Here is a 17,340-nt window from a genome sequence, read left to right as displayed (position 1 = left end):
TTTGCCTTCGCTTCTGCCACATTAGGCAGCTGAGCAGGGGCATCCCCGCCCTCCTGCCTCTAATGCAACTCCTGCTATCAGGCACTGATCACAAATTGAATTTGCTCCGGCGACAGCTCCAGCTTGTCTTAAATAATTATGTTCGCGTTTAATTAATAAGTTTGCAGCATTAACAAAGGCCACGAGAAGGGTCTGCCAGCATATTGTTTTGGCTGGCAAGCAATTAAGGACCCCAGCATATTGTCTTCTAGGCTCCAACCTCGCTTGACCCCTCTCGAACTTTGTAATAATTTTTGCCTCGTAAAAAATGAGCAGCAAGGATGCAAAAAAATAAACGAAAAAACTGTCACACAAAGAGTTTGGAAAAAAAAGGGAAAATGGAGAGAAAAACTGGAATCAAAGGGACGCAGAGCGGGGATTGTTTCCTTCCTGTCAAGGGACGCACACTTTGTCGGTCATTAAATTTTTTCGTCATTGCCTTTGGCAGTCAATACATATTTGGCCCGCGTACATAAATAATGAGCTCAGTTGTTGTTTGGCCAGATTTGCAAATGTTCTTCGACAGTTTCAATTATTTATTTACCAACCCGAGCGACTACAGTGGGCCCCGTGAATGAGGTCCTTAAAGCAGCACAAGGCACAATCACGAGGCTAGAGCTGCCACTCGAGGCTGGCAATTAGAGCCAGGAGAAAATTGCTGACAGGATATACAGTTCTCAGGGTGCTATGAGAGATGGCAAAAAAAAACTTTCAACAGAATTAAAAGTCTTACGCAGAAGCTTTAAGGGAAAAACTAACAAGGTTTATTGAAGGAAAAACTCTTGCTTTTGTTTTGTGATTTCAGTAAAAAGAATTCCATAACTTATTTAAAGTTAATTGGGATTAATTTCGTTTATAAAAGATTTTAAATGAATTTCTACACTTTTGTTCTTTGTTTGAAAGTTAAAAATTCATACAAAAACATAAATAAAGTTCTTAAAATTCAGCAGAACATATTTTCCCCCTCGAAATGTTATTTAAAGACAACAAATAACTATAGTTAAAAGTGTAACTTACCTGCATAGAATAAAGGCAGCAGATTGAAGATGATAACCAGCGGAAATATAGAGCGTGCAAACTTTTGCATATCCATAAGGATGCTGACAGCCGGATTCGTCGAAGTGGAAGCATCCGAGTCCCTTGTGCTGGCGACGTGCTGAAGGGGCTTTCGTTGTTGTGGCTGTTCTTTTTGGTGTGGTTTCGTAGAGTCCTGACTGAGACTGGCTTTGGAAGATAGACGTGATAGGCAAGAAGTGCTCGTGGCATAGCAATCCCGCTCCGAAGTCCCTGCAGTAGCTGCCAAGCAGGCAGGAGCAGCAGGATGAGTGGATTTGTGTTGCTGCTGCTGCTGCTGCTCGTGTCGCTGCTGCTGTTTAGCAGTAGAAGCAGCAACATGGAGTACAGCAGCACTGCTGGCCAAGGGATGTTGCATCCTGGGCTGGTTCTCGAGGCTAGCAGCGATCTCATCTGCGGTCCAGGACTCTCGTACATCATCTGCTGCCGTTGCTGTTCCTCCAGCTGTTGCTGCCCCAGGTGGTGTTGCTGCCTCGGGTGTTGCCTGGCATAATGTTGCTCCTGTTGCTCCTGTGACTGCCTCCGATTCTCTGTGTTTTTGTGTGTGGCCCAGAAACGTATCGCTTGGAAATTGCTTCCGCTTGCTGCTGTTGCTGCTGTTGTTGTTGCTGCTGCAGTTGTTCGTGTGCTGCTGTTGTTGTAAGAGTTGGCGTGTCGTTGTTGTTGTTGTTGAAGAAATTGTTGTTGGTGTGTTATAGAAATGTCGTATCTGTGCTGAGGCCATGTTGTGCCCTAAAATGAGATTTGATAAAAGAAAAACAAACATCAAGTAAATGCTTAAAAAGCCATAAGTAAATTGTCCGGTTTCGCTTTGATTATCGATTCCTCGAGCGCTTTTCGAGGATTACGGACAGCATTTGGGTTTTCTTGTCTTTTTAATCAATTTCCCGTGGTCCCGCCCATTTCGGTTAACGCCCACGGGCAAAGGATTGTCCAGCTTTTTTCCCCTGACAAGCTACCCCAACTTTTGTTCAAAGGGTCCTCGACTGAGAGTCCAATTCATGTTGTTTGTTTTCTTTTTTATTTTATTGTAGAGCTGGCTACTCCTTTGTGTGTTTTATTTGTATTTAAGAGGAATTTAAAATGGGAAACGCCACAGTATATTTATTTAACATGGAAATCTTAGTTAATTTTATCTTAATTTTATATATTTTATATATTTAAATTAATTTTTTAGTTATCTTTCTGATTCAAATTCCTACATTACGCATACGCCGTGTTTTATGGCACTGGTACCTACTTTATAGCAAATCCTTAGGAGCTTTTTACTGTAAAATGTGTAACTAGCAATCCCTTAAAAGTCCACAAAGCTTACAGGATACAAATAAAAGCTTACTAGCTAAGTTACAAACAATAAGGACTCTTTACGTATACGTAATTTTACTGTAAGTGTTAACAGGAAGCTCCTTCTGTTACAAAAAGCTCTCCTCAACTTACATATCTACAGGACCCAAGACTCTCATAACATTCAATGATAAGAAATTGCCTGAAACTGGAATATATATATAATTTTTGTTCCAATATGTATTAACTAGTTAACTCCCCCCTAAAACCCTCACTCATCCCCTACTTTCTCTTAACTAACTACGCCCCTGAGTGGCGCAAACACATTCCTCATTTGCAAGCCATAAAAATATGTGAAATAATCATAAATAACCAACAAGTACACTAGATAAACCCTTGGCGAGTGCCACGCCCATTGGGTCAGGGACCGGCATTTATCAAATTTCCGCCACTCGAAATGTTTTCTGGCCGCAATAACAGACGCCGAAACAAGTTTCGCTTTGGCATATCCATCAGAGGGTTGCTCCCCCTGCTTGGTGTTGTTCTTGTAGTGATTACAGACGTTGATAATAAAGTAAAAATTGCAACAATGAACGCATAGACATCATGTCTATGGCAGTCCACGGTCTGTTGGCCAAAGCCAGCAGCCAGAGCCAGCAGCAACGCCCACACGTAGCACGGAGCCATAAAGTGCTCGTAATCAACGTGAAACTGCGTCGCACGCACACACATCTATGGCGGAATTGGTGATGGGTGAGCTGTGTGCACACAAAAAAAAAATGTTGAAACTAAATAAGGATATATTATTTAATAGGTTTTTGTTTTACATTAAATTGGGTTGGTATAAAAACTAAAAAAAAAAATTCTTTCAAGCTGAACAATCGAATCTAGGTCATCAGAAACTTTGGAATTAATTGAAAAGTCCAAACTTAAAATATTTTGTAGTATATTTTATGTTTGGACTGCCAGAAAATATAAGCCACAAACAAGCATTTATAAAAATATATAAAATAAACCCTTATAAAGAAATCCTTTCATAAATATAACTATGATTTCTGTTTTCTGAGAAACCGTTGTTTCCTTTAAATTTGGTTTTAAATATTTTAAGAAATATTCCTAAATTTCTAAGATAAATTCTTAAACTTTATTTATCTTTCAAATTAAAAATTCAAGCTCATTAGTTTCTAAGAAACACCACCAAAGCCTTGCTTTTTTTCCAGTGCACATTTTGCGTGTGTCCTTTTCTGGCCCCTGGCCGGTGGCTTTCCCATTTCGCCAACGAAAATTGTCTGCAATGCTGCACTAATGTCATCAGGGCGTATGCGTAACTAGGTGAATGTCGAGCGAGGAGTGCGGAATTTTCCGGCCTGGTCTGAGTGGAGTTTTCTGTTACGTTTCAGCTGTATCCATTAATTCCGGGCAGCTGGCAGCAAAGGATGTGTGTGCTCATGTGTGTATCCTGCTGAATAATTAAGGAGCCTGCCAGGCAGTCAGACGAGAGCAGAGTAAAACCGAGTCGAGTCGGCCATGGTGCCATGGAACTTCGGCGAGCTGTCAACTGCGAACTGCGGCTGCCACATAATTGGAAATTATATGCTGCACTCGACACTGGGACAACTGTAAAATGTTAATTGCAGTCGAAAGTAATAGCCGCAACAATGGACAACGGACGCAAATAAATTGCAATTTGTTGTGGCTAATGTTTATTCAAATGCACGTTTTCATTCCCATTTCCCCCTGTTTGCCCACCTGCGGCTGACCTGTTTCTGTTTTTCTCGCAATTAGTCAGACGGACGATACTTTGACCCGTATCTGTGGCCCCGGCTAATTGTGCACTTGGCCAGCAGTTTAATGAGTGCTTCTCCTGTTCGCTCAAAGCTGGCGAATGCGAAAATAATAAAGCTGGCAAAAAAATAAAGTAAAAATTAAAAGCCAGCCAGAGCCAATTAGAACGGACTAAAGCGCAGGAACCACTTCAAAGCGGGGCAAAAAGTGGAGAAAGCGCAGCAAATAAAAGGGCAGCCGCAGCAGCGATACAGATCCTGAAGGTGCTCCGATGCCCTAACAGTCAGAGTCCTTGGGGGATTCTATAGATTCAAGCTTGGGAATGGGATATAATCTCTTAAATTACTTAATTGATCAGGACAAAATCCCTTTCTGGTAATTTCTTTTAATTTAAGTTTTATAAACAGCAATTTAAACTGTTATAACTCTTTCTAACCTTCACCAACTGCTCTTAGACAAGGATTTTCCCCTTTGTTTTTCTTTTTTTATACAGACCTCGCCTCAGCTGCAACTCCTTAGCAACTTAATGTCTTCTCCACTCTGCAATCTGGAGCGTTGCAAACACTCCAAAATAGTTATTAAACCCTTGGAGAAGCTAGAGCTCTGAGTGCCCAGCCAGGGAGTGGCTCTTGGCTGAAACAAATGGCGCTCGATGGAGCACAAAAAGTTGCAGCATTCGCATCATCATCATCAACAGCAGCAGGAGTAGGAGCAGCAGCAACATCAGCAGAAACCAGAACCGCAAAACTCTACACTTCAACGCCGCGAGTCTCTGGCATAAATTTAGCCGTATCTGTATCTGTATCCGCGTAGCCTGAACTCCCTTATACAGATGCATTTATGCATTCCGCCCTCGGGAATTTACATTTCTGATTCACAGCGTAGAGGGAGCCACAATATGCATTCACTTGGTTGATTAACATTCTGTTGGAATTAAAGTTTAAAAGTTGTTTGCATGCGGCCAACATCAACAAAGGCTGTCACACGTTTTTGTGAAAAATGAAATGCAGGCATGCCTTTTTCCCCCTCTTTAGATTGCCAAAGAACTTCATCATCGTCATCATCATCATTCACTAGCAGCAGCAGCAGCCGCAGGAGGAGGAGAAGAGAACCCAGCTGGAATGGAAATTAGCCAGGACACAGAGCCTTGTACGCACATGTTGCATGTATAGAACATGTCGCATGCCACCGCTGCAGTGACAAATTGCAATTTAAATTTGGCTTTCGCGGGTGCAGCACACTTGGTCTTCTGTGTCGGAGTGTGTGAGCGCGCTCATTACGAGTCTCACAATTATTTGTAGTTTTTAATTAGAAAACTTGGCTCGTCGCCCTCTATTTCTGTTATCCGTTGGTTGTGCTTGTGTGATGCCAGCTCCTTGCTGCTTGCAACAACCTGCACTCCAGGCACATCAAAAACAAATTCATGAATATGCAATGCGCTTGTTAATAGTTCTGGGCATATGCGGCGTATACGTAATGCATGATTTATAATAACGTCGTCTGTCTGGTATGGCTTAATGCCAGTATTTGTGTGTGTATGTTTGGATGTAAGTGTTGTGTATAGACGAGAAGAAGGAGCTGCATTTAAAATTAATCAGCCGGAAGCTCAACTTGTTGAACCTGAACTTTAAGCCAATCAAAGGATTAACTCAAGGGTTATCCCCGTTGAAGCGCGAAAAATAATATTTTCCTAAGGAAACTACTTGGGTATTTAATAAGCTTAATTTCCCAGCTTCAGGTAAAGAGTTTTAGTAAGATTTAAACATTTTTATACCCATTAATCTAGTCAGAGGTATGATTTATAAACATTATTTAAAACTATAAAAGATCTAGTGATCTAGATTTTTAGATAAATACTTTCCCCAGATGTATCTTAAATAAAACGCCAAGTTGGCTTAATAAATTTGATTTGGCCACTCACCATATCGTCTGCATTTAGAGCGTTAGGGTACAACACGTCCTAATCACGGAATTTTCTGAGTTTCTGCAAAGAGAGAAGCGAACAAGGTGACAGACGACGGCTGGCAGGACTTAAGTTTAACTTTAGCCTAGTTGCGTTGTGAAATAGATCCCACCATCCACCGACAGCTGGCAGCGCTTAAGTAAAAGTTGCCAGCAAAAAACATTTGCAACTGCAGCATTAATGCGACTTGGGCCAAAAGTTGCTAAAACTTTCGACACGGCAAAAGGCGTGTGGGCGTGTCAAAAAGATTGTAAAGTCTAGAGAAAAAAAAAGGGGGGAAGCGCGGAAACTTTGCAGCAAATCAATTTCGCAGCAAACTAAATTAAACAACGACAAGCCAAAGCAGCTGCCAAATAGATAAAAATGCCAAACACACGTGCCAAAAGCGAGGACGAGGGACGGGACGCAGCAGGGCAGGAACAGGACGCGCGAAGCCGCAAACAAAGTGTAAAAATGTAGGGGAGAACCCAGAAAGGAGAACCGAGAACCAAGACAGAGATAGAGAAAGAAAAAGAGTCTGGGACCGACACCGAGACCGAGAATCGCGCATTGGCAGCGCCTTGAGTCGAGTCCCAGAGCAATTTATCATCTCTATGTTTAAAATTTATTACATTTATTTTATGTTGTTCTGGCTCCTTTTTCTGTTTACTTTTAACTGTTTTCCTTGCGCGTTTCCCCTTTTTTTTTTGTAGCAGCAGCAGCACTTTAAGGACCAAGTCAAGTGGATAAAGTGGCGGAGGCGGCCAGGATTCCTCTGCTGCCGCTGTCAGTTGAGTTATAGCGCTCGACTTGGCCCCACTCGGCTCTTGTAATTGAATTTATCGCTGTAGCAATATTCATCAACGTCGGGCTGCAAGGAGCAGCACCAGCAGCAGCAGGACTAGGAGCAGCCATAGGAGTACCAGCAGGACCAGCAGGACTTGAACTGCCATCGAAGGCCTTACAAATGCCGGGCGATCAAACTAAAGTGCCAGAGATTATGCTATGCCTGCAGTTGCGTTGCGCATACGCAGCGTGGGCCGGACTAACAGTGGCAAAAATTGAATTACCCCCAACCTCACAGCCCACCCACATGGCCAGGCTTCAGTCCATAATCCACAATCCACCCTCGTAGCCATCCAAAAGCCGAACCCCCGGCCGTCCGTCCGTACGTATCTCTCATCCGCAGAGGGCAGCGGTGCCAAATTGCTTTCGATATCAATTTCCTGGCAAAAGCTTTTGTTTCGCTGGCAGCTCCGGCCGCAGCTGCAACGAAATCCGATTAGAATTCCTGCACTGCCAGCCCCTGTGACCCTACTGCCTCCTCTCTGGTCCCTGGTCCTGCTGCTGCCTCCTCCTCTGCCGCGTGCCTCAAAATCAAATTGTTTACGATTGCTACTGTTGTTGCCGGGCAAACAAACAGCATTGGAAATCAACTGGAAAGGCTATGACTACGAATGAATTTCCACATAGTTAGTACTCAATTCAGGATCTACGTTACATTTTTATATCTTTTTTCACATAGTTAGTATGAAATTCAGGATCTGCATTACATTTTTATGTCCGTGCAGGGTACAGTAACTTTAGTTCGAAGCCCGCAAAGCAGTGAAGAAGTTGTTTCCAACCCCATAAGTCCTATATATTCTTGATCAGCATCAATAGGAGAGTCTTACTAGCTATATCTTTAATATAATATCAAAACCACATTCCCTTAATATTCTTTAGAATACTGGGTACAAAATGAAAAACAATTCGAAAACAAAAACCAAAACCCTACCATTGCAAAAATCAATGGACCAGCGGCCGGAAGTGGCCAACGAAAGTAGAGTAAAACGGCATCCAAACTGAAGGGAAAGGACACGACAGGACCAGTTTGCAATTCGTGGAATAATCATGATAGGGTTGACTGCATGCATAAAATATGCATATGCTGCAGTGGCCAGCCCAGATCGAGGGACTAATGAAACCAATGCCAAGTCAGCAAATTGAATCAACTTTCTGTGGAACGAAGCGAGGACTGCAGGGAGCGTTTTCCAAAACATTTAACAAATCGCATTTAATTTAAGTGCAACTTTTGGCGCACTTTGACTGCTATATTCCGAGCTGGAAAAGTTGAAAATTGCGCGACTAATTGATTGGCAAGTGGTTTCAAGAAGGAAATATATCAAAATATATATATCAAATATATCAAAAGAAAAGTCTAAGCTTGTTTGATAGTAATTTGCAGAAATTACAAAACTTTGTAGCCTTAAAAGCTGAGTAAATCATTAAGTTTACTATCAATTCAAGACCCCGCCCCATTTCCCCAAGGCCCAGCCAGGTAAAACTCCAAATAAACTCACCTCTGTTTGGGCCAAGTTATAGGCTCAATTTACCTAAAGCATTTAAGCAAAGGGCCCCCGGAGTGATGGTAATTCGCAAATCAGGCTTTGAATCAAAAGCTAAATGCATTTCGATTGCAGCTGTCAATGGCAGGCGGGCAGGGGAGATGGGTGGCCAGTGGCCAGTGCCAAGTGGCAAGTGGCATGTGGCAGATGCTGTGCGCTGCGGGATGATGAATGGAGCCGTAATGAGTGTTATTAGACAGCGTCACTCGCACTGACCATCAATTTGTGCGGGCGATTGAACAAAAAGCTGCCGATGATTCCTGCTCCTCTTCCTCTCTCTCCCCGCCTTCCTTTTCGTCCTTGGCCAGCTGACAGAGCGTGTGACAGGATGTGTCCAATTGAAAACGAAACTGAAGCCCCGTAAGAGGAGTGAGTGTGAGTGAGTGTCCTTGACAGTCGGCATAATCAATCCATGTCCTTTGTGCAGCGCGCGCGTTCGTGGAAATTGAAAAAAAGCGTATACATTCTGCTCAGCAAGCCGGGTTGACAACGCCATCCTGGGACCTAGCAGGATCTCCCCTGGCAGCTGGGGCAAAGGAAGCCGGGAAGCTGACTGGCCGGATGGCAGATGTGATATATGCTTATGGCCACCGTTGCCAGGGAGCCTGCAACATAAATTATCAAAGTGCAAGTTGCAAATTGCTTGGCCTTCAGCCTGCGGCACGAAATGTGCACATAATTTCAAATTTATTACGAATTTACGTGCCGTTGCGATATGAAAGGAAATCCCGAACACTCGCCGGGGAAAAAAGAGAACTCAAAAAGCTACCTTCCATAGTTCGAACTATGTGTGCACTTGGAAAAATACTTCTAGCAAGGGTTCATTTAATCAGGAACTTATAAATCGCATATCAGCGTATTAATCTCTCAAAAATAAGTTGAAATCTATTTTTTCGAATTTTATTTCAACTTTTCTTTTAAGAATTTACTATATTTATTTTATAGCAATGCACTTTTGTTTTCCCTCAGTGCATCTACCTGCATGGCTGCCACACATACACTCAGGTATCCATGGCACGTTGGGGCGTGTGTCACATGCAAAGCAGGTGACACCCAAAACGCCCACAACCACGGACTCGTTACCGCCCAGGACAACGCCAGCGCCTGCTTGGGCTAAGAGGAGACCTTTGCTGGCGTGTCAACTTCCACCAGCCACGCCCAGGTGCTGCCTTTTAGTTTATTCCTCCTGCTTAGCCACCCCCCTTGGATCCGATTAAATGCATCATTTCTCCGCATTTCAGATGCAGCAGGAGCAGGCCACAGGACCTGCAGGAGCCACAGGAGTCGAGGCCACCGCATTTGCCATCCTCATTCCTCTGGCCAACACGATGCCCAGCGGGCAATGTCACTCGTTCCCATTTCCCTGAATCCCTACATTGAGGGAAATAAGAAAGGAAGGAAAATATCAACGAGAATACAAAGAACTAGGAAAAGCATAGATGAAAAACCTATGTGAACTGGAAAAATAAATAATACAATTAGGGATGCCTGAAGGACACTTTAAAAATTCTGTACAATCTACTAAAATTGGATAATATTTATTATTAAATTAAATGTATAGAAAAACTCCTTAAATTCTCTTTTAAATTAATTTTTAGCTACATTTTTGCTAATATTTCATTTAAATAATATTATTAAGAGTAAAATTAAACAACAAAAGGTACAAAAAACTTTCAAAAATTACTCAATTAAAAAGAAAACTATGTTTTATAATTCCTTTCAGTGTATTCGCCAAAGAATGTTGTGCATTTGTGTTTGCCTTTGTGCCGCCGCTCAGCGTTGTCCTGGCTCCTACTGTGTCCTGCGCTATGCTAACAATCTTGTACTTCGGAGCCCGCTTGAGTTTAACTATTGACGTTGTTGGCGCTGCTGCTGCTGTCGTTGCTGTCATTGCCATTTTGCCGTTGTCCCCGGTAATGTTACACGGCTTTTTATACTCCTCGGAGGCAACGGCGACGACAACGACAACAATAAAGCAGGTGAAGGATTCGCATAAAAGTTGTAAAACTGATTTAGCCAAGGCACACACAGATACACACACACGCGCGGATTGTACGACGATATTAAAAATCAAATCAAATTTCAGCTTAGGACAAGATAGGAAGTGTACATGGAACATAGTAAACTTAAGGCGGCTTTAAATTGAGCATAAAATGAGATGATCAAATGGAAAGGAAGATTTGGATAGTTCTGGTTTTAACTATGCAACTATTAAGGATACTACCACTGTTCAAAGGTATATTAAGGATGACAAAAAATATAGAAATCTCGAGACTGAATCGTTTTTTGAAGCTAAAACCTATTTACACATCAATATTTTAACGTTAAACTCTTTACAATTTACTAGTTCTGTTCGTTAATCCTGGAAATATCTATTTAAACTCCTCCTGCTGATTGAGTGCAAACTGGCAAACTATTGACACGCCCAAAGACGATTATTAGGAGCTGTTGAAACACTCGTTACACAATCAGTTCTACCAGGCCTGGCAATGTTCGTAAATCAATCTCGTTTTGGCACTTCGATCGATGCACTTGCTAAGCGCCATCAAATTACCATTTTTGGGCCAGGCAAACATGGCATTTTCTTTTGTGCCAAGAATCTATTTGCTGCCGATTCAATAAGTTTTGGGCCCAGGGCTCTGCCAGCCCACCAAAATCCAAATCCGCATCCGAATCCAAAACCATCCTCTGGCTATTTGGCAAGCCTGAGCTGCATTTCATATCAGTTGATTAAGGAAAGGACGAGAATGAGGATGAGGATGCGGGCGAGGACAAGGACCAGGATGAGAACTGAGGCTGGAGATGAGAACGAGGAGGCTGAGGACACAATGAGGCCGCTGCCAAGGAGAAACTTTAATAATGGCCGGGAAACGACGGCGAATGAAATGTGAGACGCCAAATTAGTGCCGAGCAATTAGACGGCAGCCAAATTGAAAGCAAATGAAATGCCCCGGCCCCTACCTTACCCTACTACTCCCAGAGTACAAGCCAAGATGTAGACTGTGTGTAGTAGACCCTTCGAGCAATTAGCCGCGACACCAGACCCGTTTCCCTTTTCATTATTTTCATTTGAATTTTCGCATTTCCTTGGGGGCTGTGTACTCACGTTTATGCTAGTTGCATCGCATGGCATTTGCTGTTCCAGTTGGGCCATGTTCTTTCCCCTGCTACATTTTCAGTTAATTGCTTCAGCCGGGCGACGAAGACGAGATCCTTCCTCTGCGCTGCTGCAATGAAAGCCATGCAAATGGAAATGAGGTTAGTACGCATATTTTGTGTAAGTAAGTGCAATTTGCAGTGGCAACAAATCATGTTTCGGATGAGGGAAGGTTAAACCACCACAGAAGTGGCAGCTGGGAGAGTAGAATTCCAAAAGGATGGAGAAGCACTAAATCTTGCTGGTGGTATGTAGGTTATTCAAGGGATGGAGATTATAAAGATTAAAAGTTCAGTAAAATATAGAGATGTATATTAAGAAAGTTTAATGATTTGTTTGAGATAAACCTAAGCTGAACCAAGAAAATCTCCTGTACATATCAAATAAATGTATATATATTTATTTATACATTTATATTTCTCTTATTTTATAAACATTTCTAAATCAAAATCAGTCTTTATTTTATCTCCAGTAAACTTTCTATTATTTAATATTTATCTTGTGCAATTTTATTGTATGCCATTAACAAGCTGCAATTAAATAAGTCATTAGGTCATTAAAATGAACCTTTACCTCCTGGAATTCTCACAACATAAGTTCTAGTTTATTTTCCAGTTTTGAAATTAGTTTTTGTGAAATTATTTATGAACTTAACTGACCCATATGCTGTTGCCAACATCATAAATAATGTATTTGCAATTTTTATGTGAAACTTGCACGTTGCATTCCTGCACGGTGCAGCGATAGTGATTCATAAAACATTAGCTTCCAGTTTTCCGAAACGAACCAATTATGCGACTCACGTACGAGGTGCTGTGTGTTTGTGTGTGTGGTGTGTGCATAGATGGCCATAATTGGCCTATGACTATGTAAATTGCGACCGGCCGCAAAGTATGCCATTCAAATAGTGGAGCCGCAAATGGCATTAAAATGAAACACGCATCAACGAAAGTTAATTGGAAGCCTAGAAAGAGCCTAGGCTCCTGCCAAGGGACAGGAAAGACAAGGCAAACAAAGCTCTCCCACAGGCTCCGTATCAATCACAACAAGGCGCACACACAGCCACGAACAGATACAGATACAAATACAGATACAAATACATATACAGATACAAATACAGATTCGGATTCAGATACACACGCTGGCAATGATGGGAGGCAACTAAATTACAACCAATTTTTATTGCTGTGAAAACAAAAGGCGCAGCAGCATATTATCACAAAATGGCGCTAGAGGGGGGCGTTGCGGCTTCCTTTTTCGGGGCGTGGCGAGACTATATATGCGTCTGTCTATCAGTCTATCTGCGGATAGACCGGCGCGCACGTTTTCACACAAAAGACACAATAAATGATAACACATAAATTCGCACACACAAGTTTGGCTTTCGTGTTTGTGTGTCTCTGCCAGTCGTATCGTTAAAAGTCAATTGTAAACTTGCGCGCTCAGAGGCACACACAATCCGCAACTATCGAGGCACAGTAAAAAATGTAAAGGGATTTTTAAGTTTAAATATTTTTGTTTATTAAAAAAATGTCTAGCTAAATTATATAAATTTCAGAAAGAGGGTAAAAAATAAAGCAAATAGGGTAGGTGATTCCGAATTCAAGCGTAAATCCGTCATATTTTACTAATGAATCTTCATTACTAAATATATGAAGAAATAAAGATGATAAATAGTCTATAAAAAATAGTTTTTTAATACAAAATATAGACTCTTTTAATATAAGGCAAAAATAAATAGGTAATATACATCAAGAATACCTCAGGAATGTCTCTAAAAAAAGGTTTGAAAAACTTCATCTTCCCTTGGATTTTTTGAATCAATTCTTGAAAACCTATATTATTTGTAGAAATTAACTAATTCCTTTAAAATGTTTATTAAATATAACCTTTTTAAATTTGTATGTTTTAAAATATGCATATTTTTTTACAGTGAAGACACAAACTCATTGTGAAGCCCTATGACTAAGGCAGATCGAATTATAATGCAAAAAGCAACTTCCTCCAGCTTCCTTGAACTCCCTCTCCCCTACCCCCCTGAAAAAAGATACCGCTAGCTCTCCTCTCCTTCCCCAAGCAGTTACGCGTAATGCCACCTTATCAGTGGCATTCAAATCAGAGCATAAACACACACACGCACACCATCAGCCAGCGGAGCGGCGACGGCGACGCTGCAGCAAAGGAAACCAGTGAAGCGGCAGCTGGATAAAAGTTACATTGACATTGCCCACCATTGTGTGTGTGTGCGCCTGAATGTGTGTGTGTGTGGTAAAAGAGAGCCAAAGAGACTGCGGGAGAGAGTGAGAGAAAGCGCCTGCGCTGGTCGGCTTACACCAACGAATAAGAGTCGCAAGGATAGACACGCAGAGAAAGCTAACTTTCCTCTCTGCTGAGCCGCCCTTTTTTCTGGTGGGGGGGGGGGAGGCTGGAGGAGCAGAAGAGAGTAAGGAGAGGGGAGTTCGGGGAGTGGGCAGAGCAAAAACGTCGTTTTTGTTTTTGGCCAGGCTTGTTGTTTACGCTTTGCCGCATATGTCGCTGCCAATGTATTTAATTGTGAACTGCGCACAAAAGTAGGCAACGATAATTTCTGCCTACCCATACTGTATGTGCGTGTGTGCGTATGAGCGAGTGTGCTGCTTGCTTAGGTGTGTGCGTGTGTGATTGTCTCTTATTTATTTATTTTGTTTGCTGTGTGTTGTCCTGGGCCTTTTACTGGCAGTCGCTTAATGACGTAACAATTATCTTTGGACGCATGCTTATGGCACTCACGGGTGCGCTTACTGCAGCATCCCGAGCTTGCCAATTGAAATTGCCAGCAAAGACCCACAGAAGCACACACATACACAGACAGACAACTCATGCCAAAGCCCCCGCAAGGATGTCACGTTGTGGCTTAGGATGGCTCACATTATATATGCCTTATTGAAAACTTTTTCAATTATGAAACAGCTCCCTGGCACTTGGCAAGCGGATTCCAGTCCATTAGCGCCCAACGGAAGCTTAACTCGATGAAACTCTCTAATTGACCGCCGCTCCCGTTCTTGTTCCTGTTATAGTACCCGTTCCAACCGCCTCCGCTCGAGCACCCCTGGGCTAAACGTTTTGCAAATAAACTATTTTTTATTCATAAACAAGCAACAACAGCGTGGCACACTCTAAACGACCACTTAAGTGTGTTCCCCCAACAACGGCAGCAGCATCAGCAGCAGCACAGTCAGCAGAAGGACCAACAACATCATCAGTGGCAACAACGATGTGGCAAAGATGCAAGTCTTACAGGCAGAGAAAACATAACAAAGAAACTATTTAAATATTTGATTATTTAAAAAGGGAATTGCATTTAAAATTTTTAAGATCCTTGAGCCATTAAGCTACTCCTGACTGCAGTATGAATAAAATATGATCATTTCCTAATTTATAATTAAAAACAGAATAAAATTAAATAAATAAATACTCAAAATATTCTAAAAATAAATAAATAAACTCTCAAAATATTGATAGTTTAGGCAAAAGTCATGCTATAAACGTGCAACTAGGGATGAAATAAAATAGATCAATACTGTGTCACAATTTAACTGAGAAAACTGATTCATTCATCGATATTTAAATGTTTCGATATACAAAATATCTCTTATACCATTCAAATTACTTATAATTACTTATATTTTTTCATTTCACTCCACAAACCTTCCTAGTGTCCACTATTTCCCCATTAAATAGAAATAGCCAACACTTGTGTTGTTCTCAATTATTGATGGGGGGTTAATATTAATGAGTTAGTTTCCAATTCTCATCACGTATTTCAAGAATGATGGAATACGGATTTGGGACATAAGTTGTCTAACAAGTTTACGATTACTTAACGAGATTTTGCAGCTGGGCAGGAAGGAGCGCCCCCCCCCCCCAGAAGCATAAACAAACTCGGTTTGAATTTATTTTCGTCGCATTTCCCTCTGTGTAGGCCACCCACTGGCTCACACACACATCCGGCGACATGGCCAGAGCGCATGAATGGATGAATGAATCCCTGAATCGCCACTGGCAGCCAGACAAGCCAGCATGTGAGGGGCGTGGCCAGCGGTTGGCCCCATTGTTGCTGCGGTGGCTGCTGCCTGCTGGCTGCTGCCTGATGTTGCTGCTGTCATTACTCGAGTTGCTCGTTGCTCGCTGCTCGCTGCCCGTTGTTTTTGCTGCTCTTTGTTGTGGACGCTGCTGGTGCTGTCGTTTTCATCTAAGTGCATGCGAAGAGCGCTCCAAGTCCTTTCTATTTTTTGTCTATTTTTTGTGCTCAGTCCACATCCACAGTCAGAGTCACAGTGCCCCAGCATTTCCCTCTGGTGGGACTGTGTGTGGGCTGAGTGCATGGCTTGTTGCTGCGGGGATCCATTTGTGCATGATTATTTTTGCATGCGACTAGCTGAGTTCCGGGGCCAGGCACCCACCTGCTCATGACTAAGAGATGTCAGCGTGGTCCTTTGTACACATCCCTGTGCATATTCTGTGCGGGGATGTGGCCATTTTGCAGGCAATTTATCTCAAGTGCGGATTGGCCAGAACCAAAAATACTGCTGCACATATTTGCTGCTCCTCCTTCGGGCACCTTGACACATTTAACCGATCGAAAAAGCGTAGTGGGCCCCCAGGATTAACCTTGAACTGTCCATGCAAACACGGACATCGATTGGTTCTCGTTGGAAGAAGGGATGCGGACTCGAGAGTGACACAGCAGCGACAGACAACAAAACATTTGTAATTAAGAAAGTTTTCGCAGCTGAAAGGCACTTAAATGAAATTTTAATTTATTTCTAAAATGCTGCCATCACCAATAGTCAAGGAGGGAGCTAACCAACAAGGAAAAAAATAGGAAACACACAAAAACAAAAGGCGAGGCATCTGCAAAAACTTTTCCAAAGTGACAGAGACAGAGAGTTGGAGGAAGGGACTCACAGGACCGACTGACTGACTGACTGACTGACAGACAGACAGACAGAAGACAGTTGTCGCTAGAGAAATTATCCTGAGAGGCTGCCTGCGAGGCTGCCTGCGAGGCTAGAGAGAAGAGAGCAAAAGTTGCAGGAGTCTCGCACACAAAAACCTATTAAATATTTAACCTTATCGCAGTCATTTCCACCGAGTCGACCAGGAAGTCTCAATGCGGCCAAGAAACCATCTGCAATTACCAAAGGCTAAAGCAACCACAACAACAACAGCATTGACTCGCAGGACAACAATTGGCAGCGTTTTAAAAAGCGCCTCCAGGACACGCCGGCCACATTATGGCGCCCCATGAAACGCTTAAGCCATCAACACAATGTTCGGTAATTAACCCGGCTAAATACGATACGACGACCAAATTATGCCTGACTGAGGCCCGGGCTCAGGCCAAGACGGAACGTGTGCTCCCTTAATGTCCTACGAATAGCTTCCTTGGGGGCGGGGCGGGGGACTCCCTGAACCCATCTCCTTTATTAAATAGCTACTACATTTTTTTGTTATCTCTCTGTTTGAATTTGGTTACTATTATAGACATTTTATTGCTGTTGGAATATAGTGTATATATTTCTTAATAGGAAATTAAGCTAAGTTCTAATTAGCTTCGTTTAGTTTGGGTAAATTAAAGGGGAAATGCCTTAATGAGATGACCCTTGAGGGGTTAATAACTTGTTACTAAC

At 42.4% G+C, this 17,340-nt stretch overlaps 1 protein-coding gene across 7 annotated transcripts in view; it reads right to left on the bottom strand.

Annotated features, from left to right (window-relative positions):
• LOC108085711 (cubilin) overlaps window positions 1-17,340 on the bottom strand; it is a 48,806-nt gene that overhangs the window by 28,180 nt on the left and 3,286 nt on the right. For 6 of the 7 annotated variants that reach the window (XM_070287255.1, XM_041776244.2, XM_070287254.1 and 3 more), the window contains exons 3-5: window positions 11,618-11,735; window positions 6,104-6,166; window positions 1,057-1,845 (exon numbers count right to left, since the gene is read on the bottom strand). In XM_070287255.1, coding sequence (XP_070143356.1) covers window positions 1,057-1,837 — 781 coding nt within the window. In that variant the 5' untranslated portion in view covers window positions 1,838-1,845; window positions 6,104-6,166; window positions 11,618-11,735. The remainder of the gene's footprint in view (window positions 1-1,056; window positions 1,846-6,103; window positions 6,167-11,617; window positions 11,736-17,340) is intronic. The other variant, XM_070287256.1, reaches the window with a different exon arrangement.

The sequence above is a fragment of the Drosophila kikkawai genome, chromosome 3R (assembly GCF_030179895.1).
Source record: "Drosophila kikkawai strain 14028-0561.14 chromosome 3R, DkikHiC1v2, whole genome shotgun sequence".
Classification (NCBI taxonomy): domain Eukaryota; kingdom Metazoa; phylum Arthropoda; class Insecta; order Diptera; family Drosophilidae; genus Drosophila; species Drosophila kikkawai.
The sequence above is the reverse complement of the archived record's forward strand: the minus strand, read 5'-3'. Positions and strand labels throughout refer to the sequence as shown.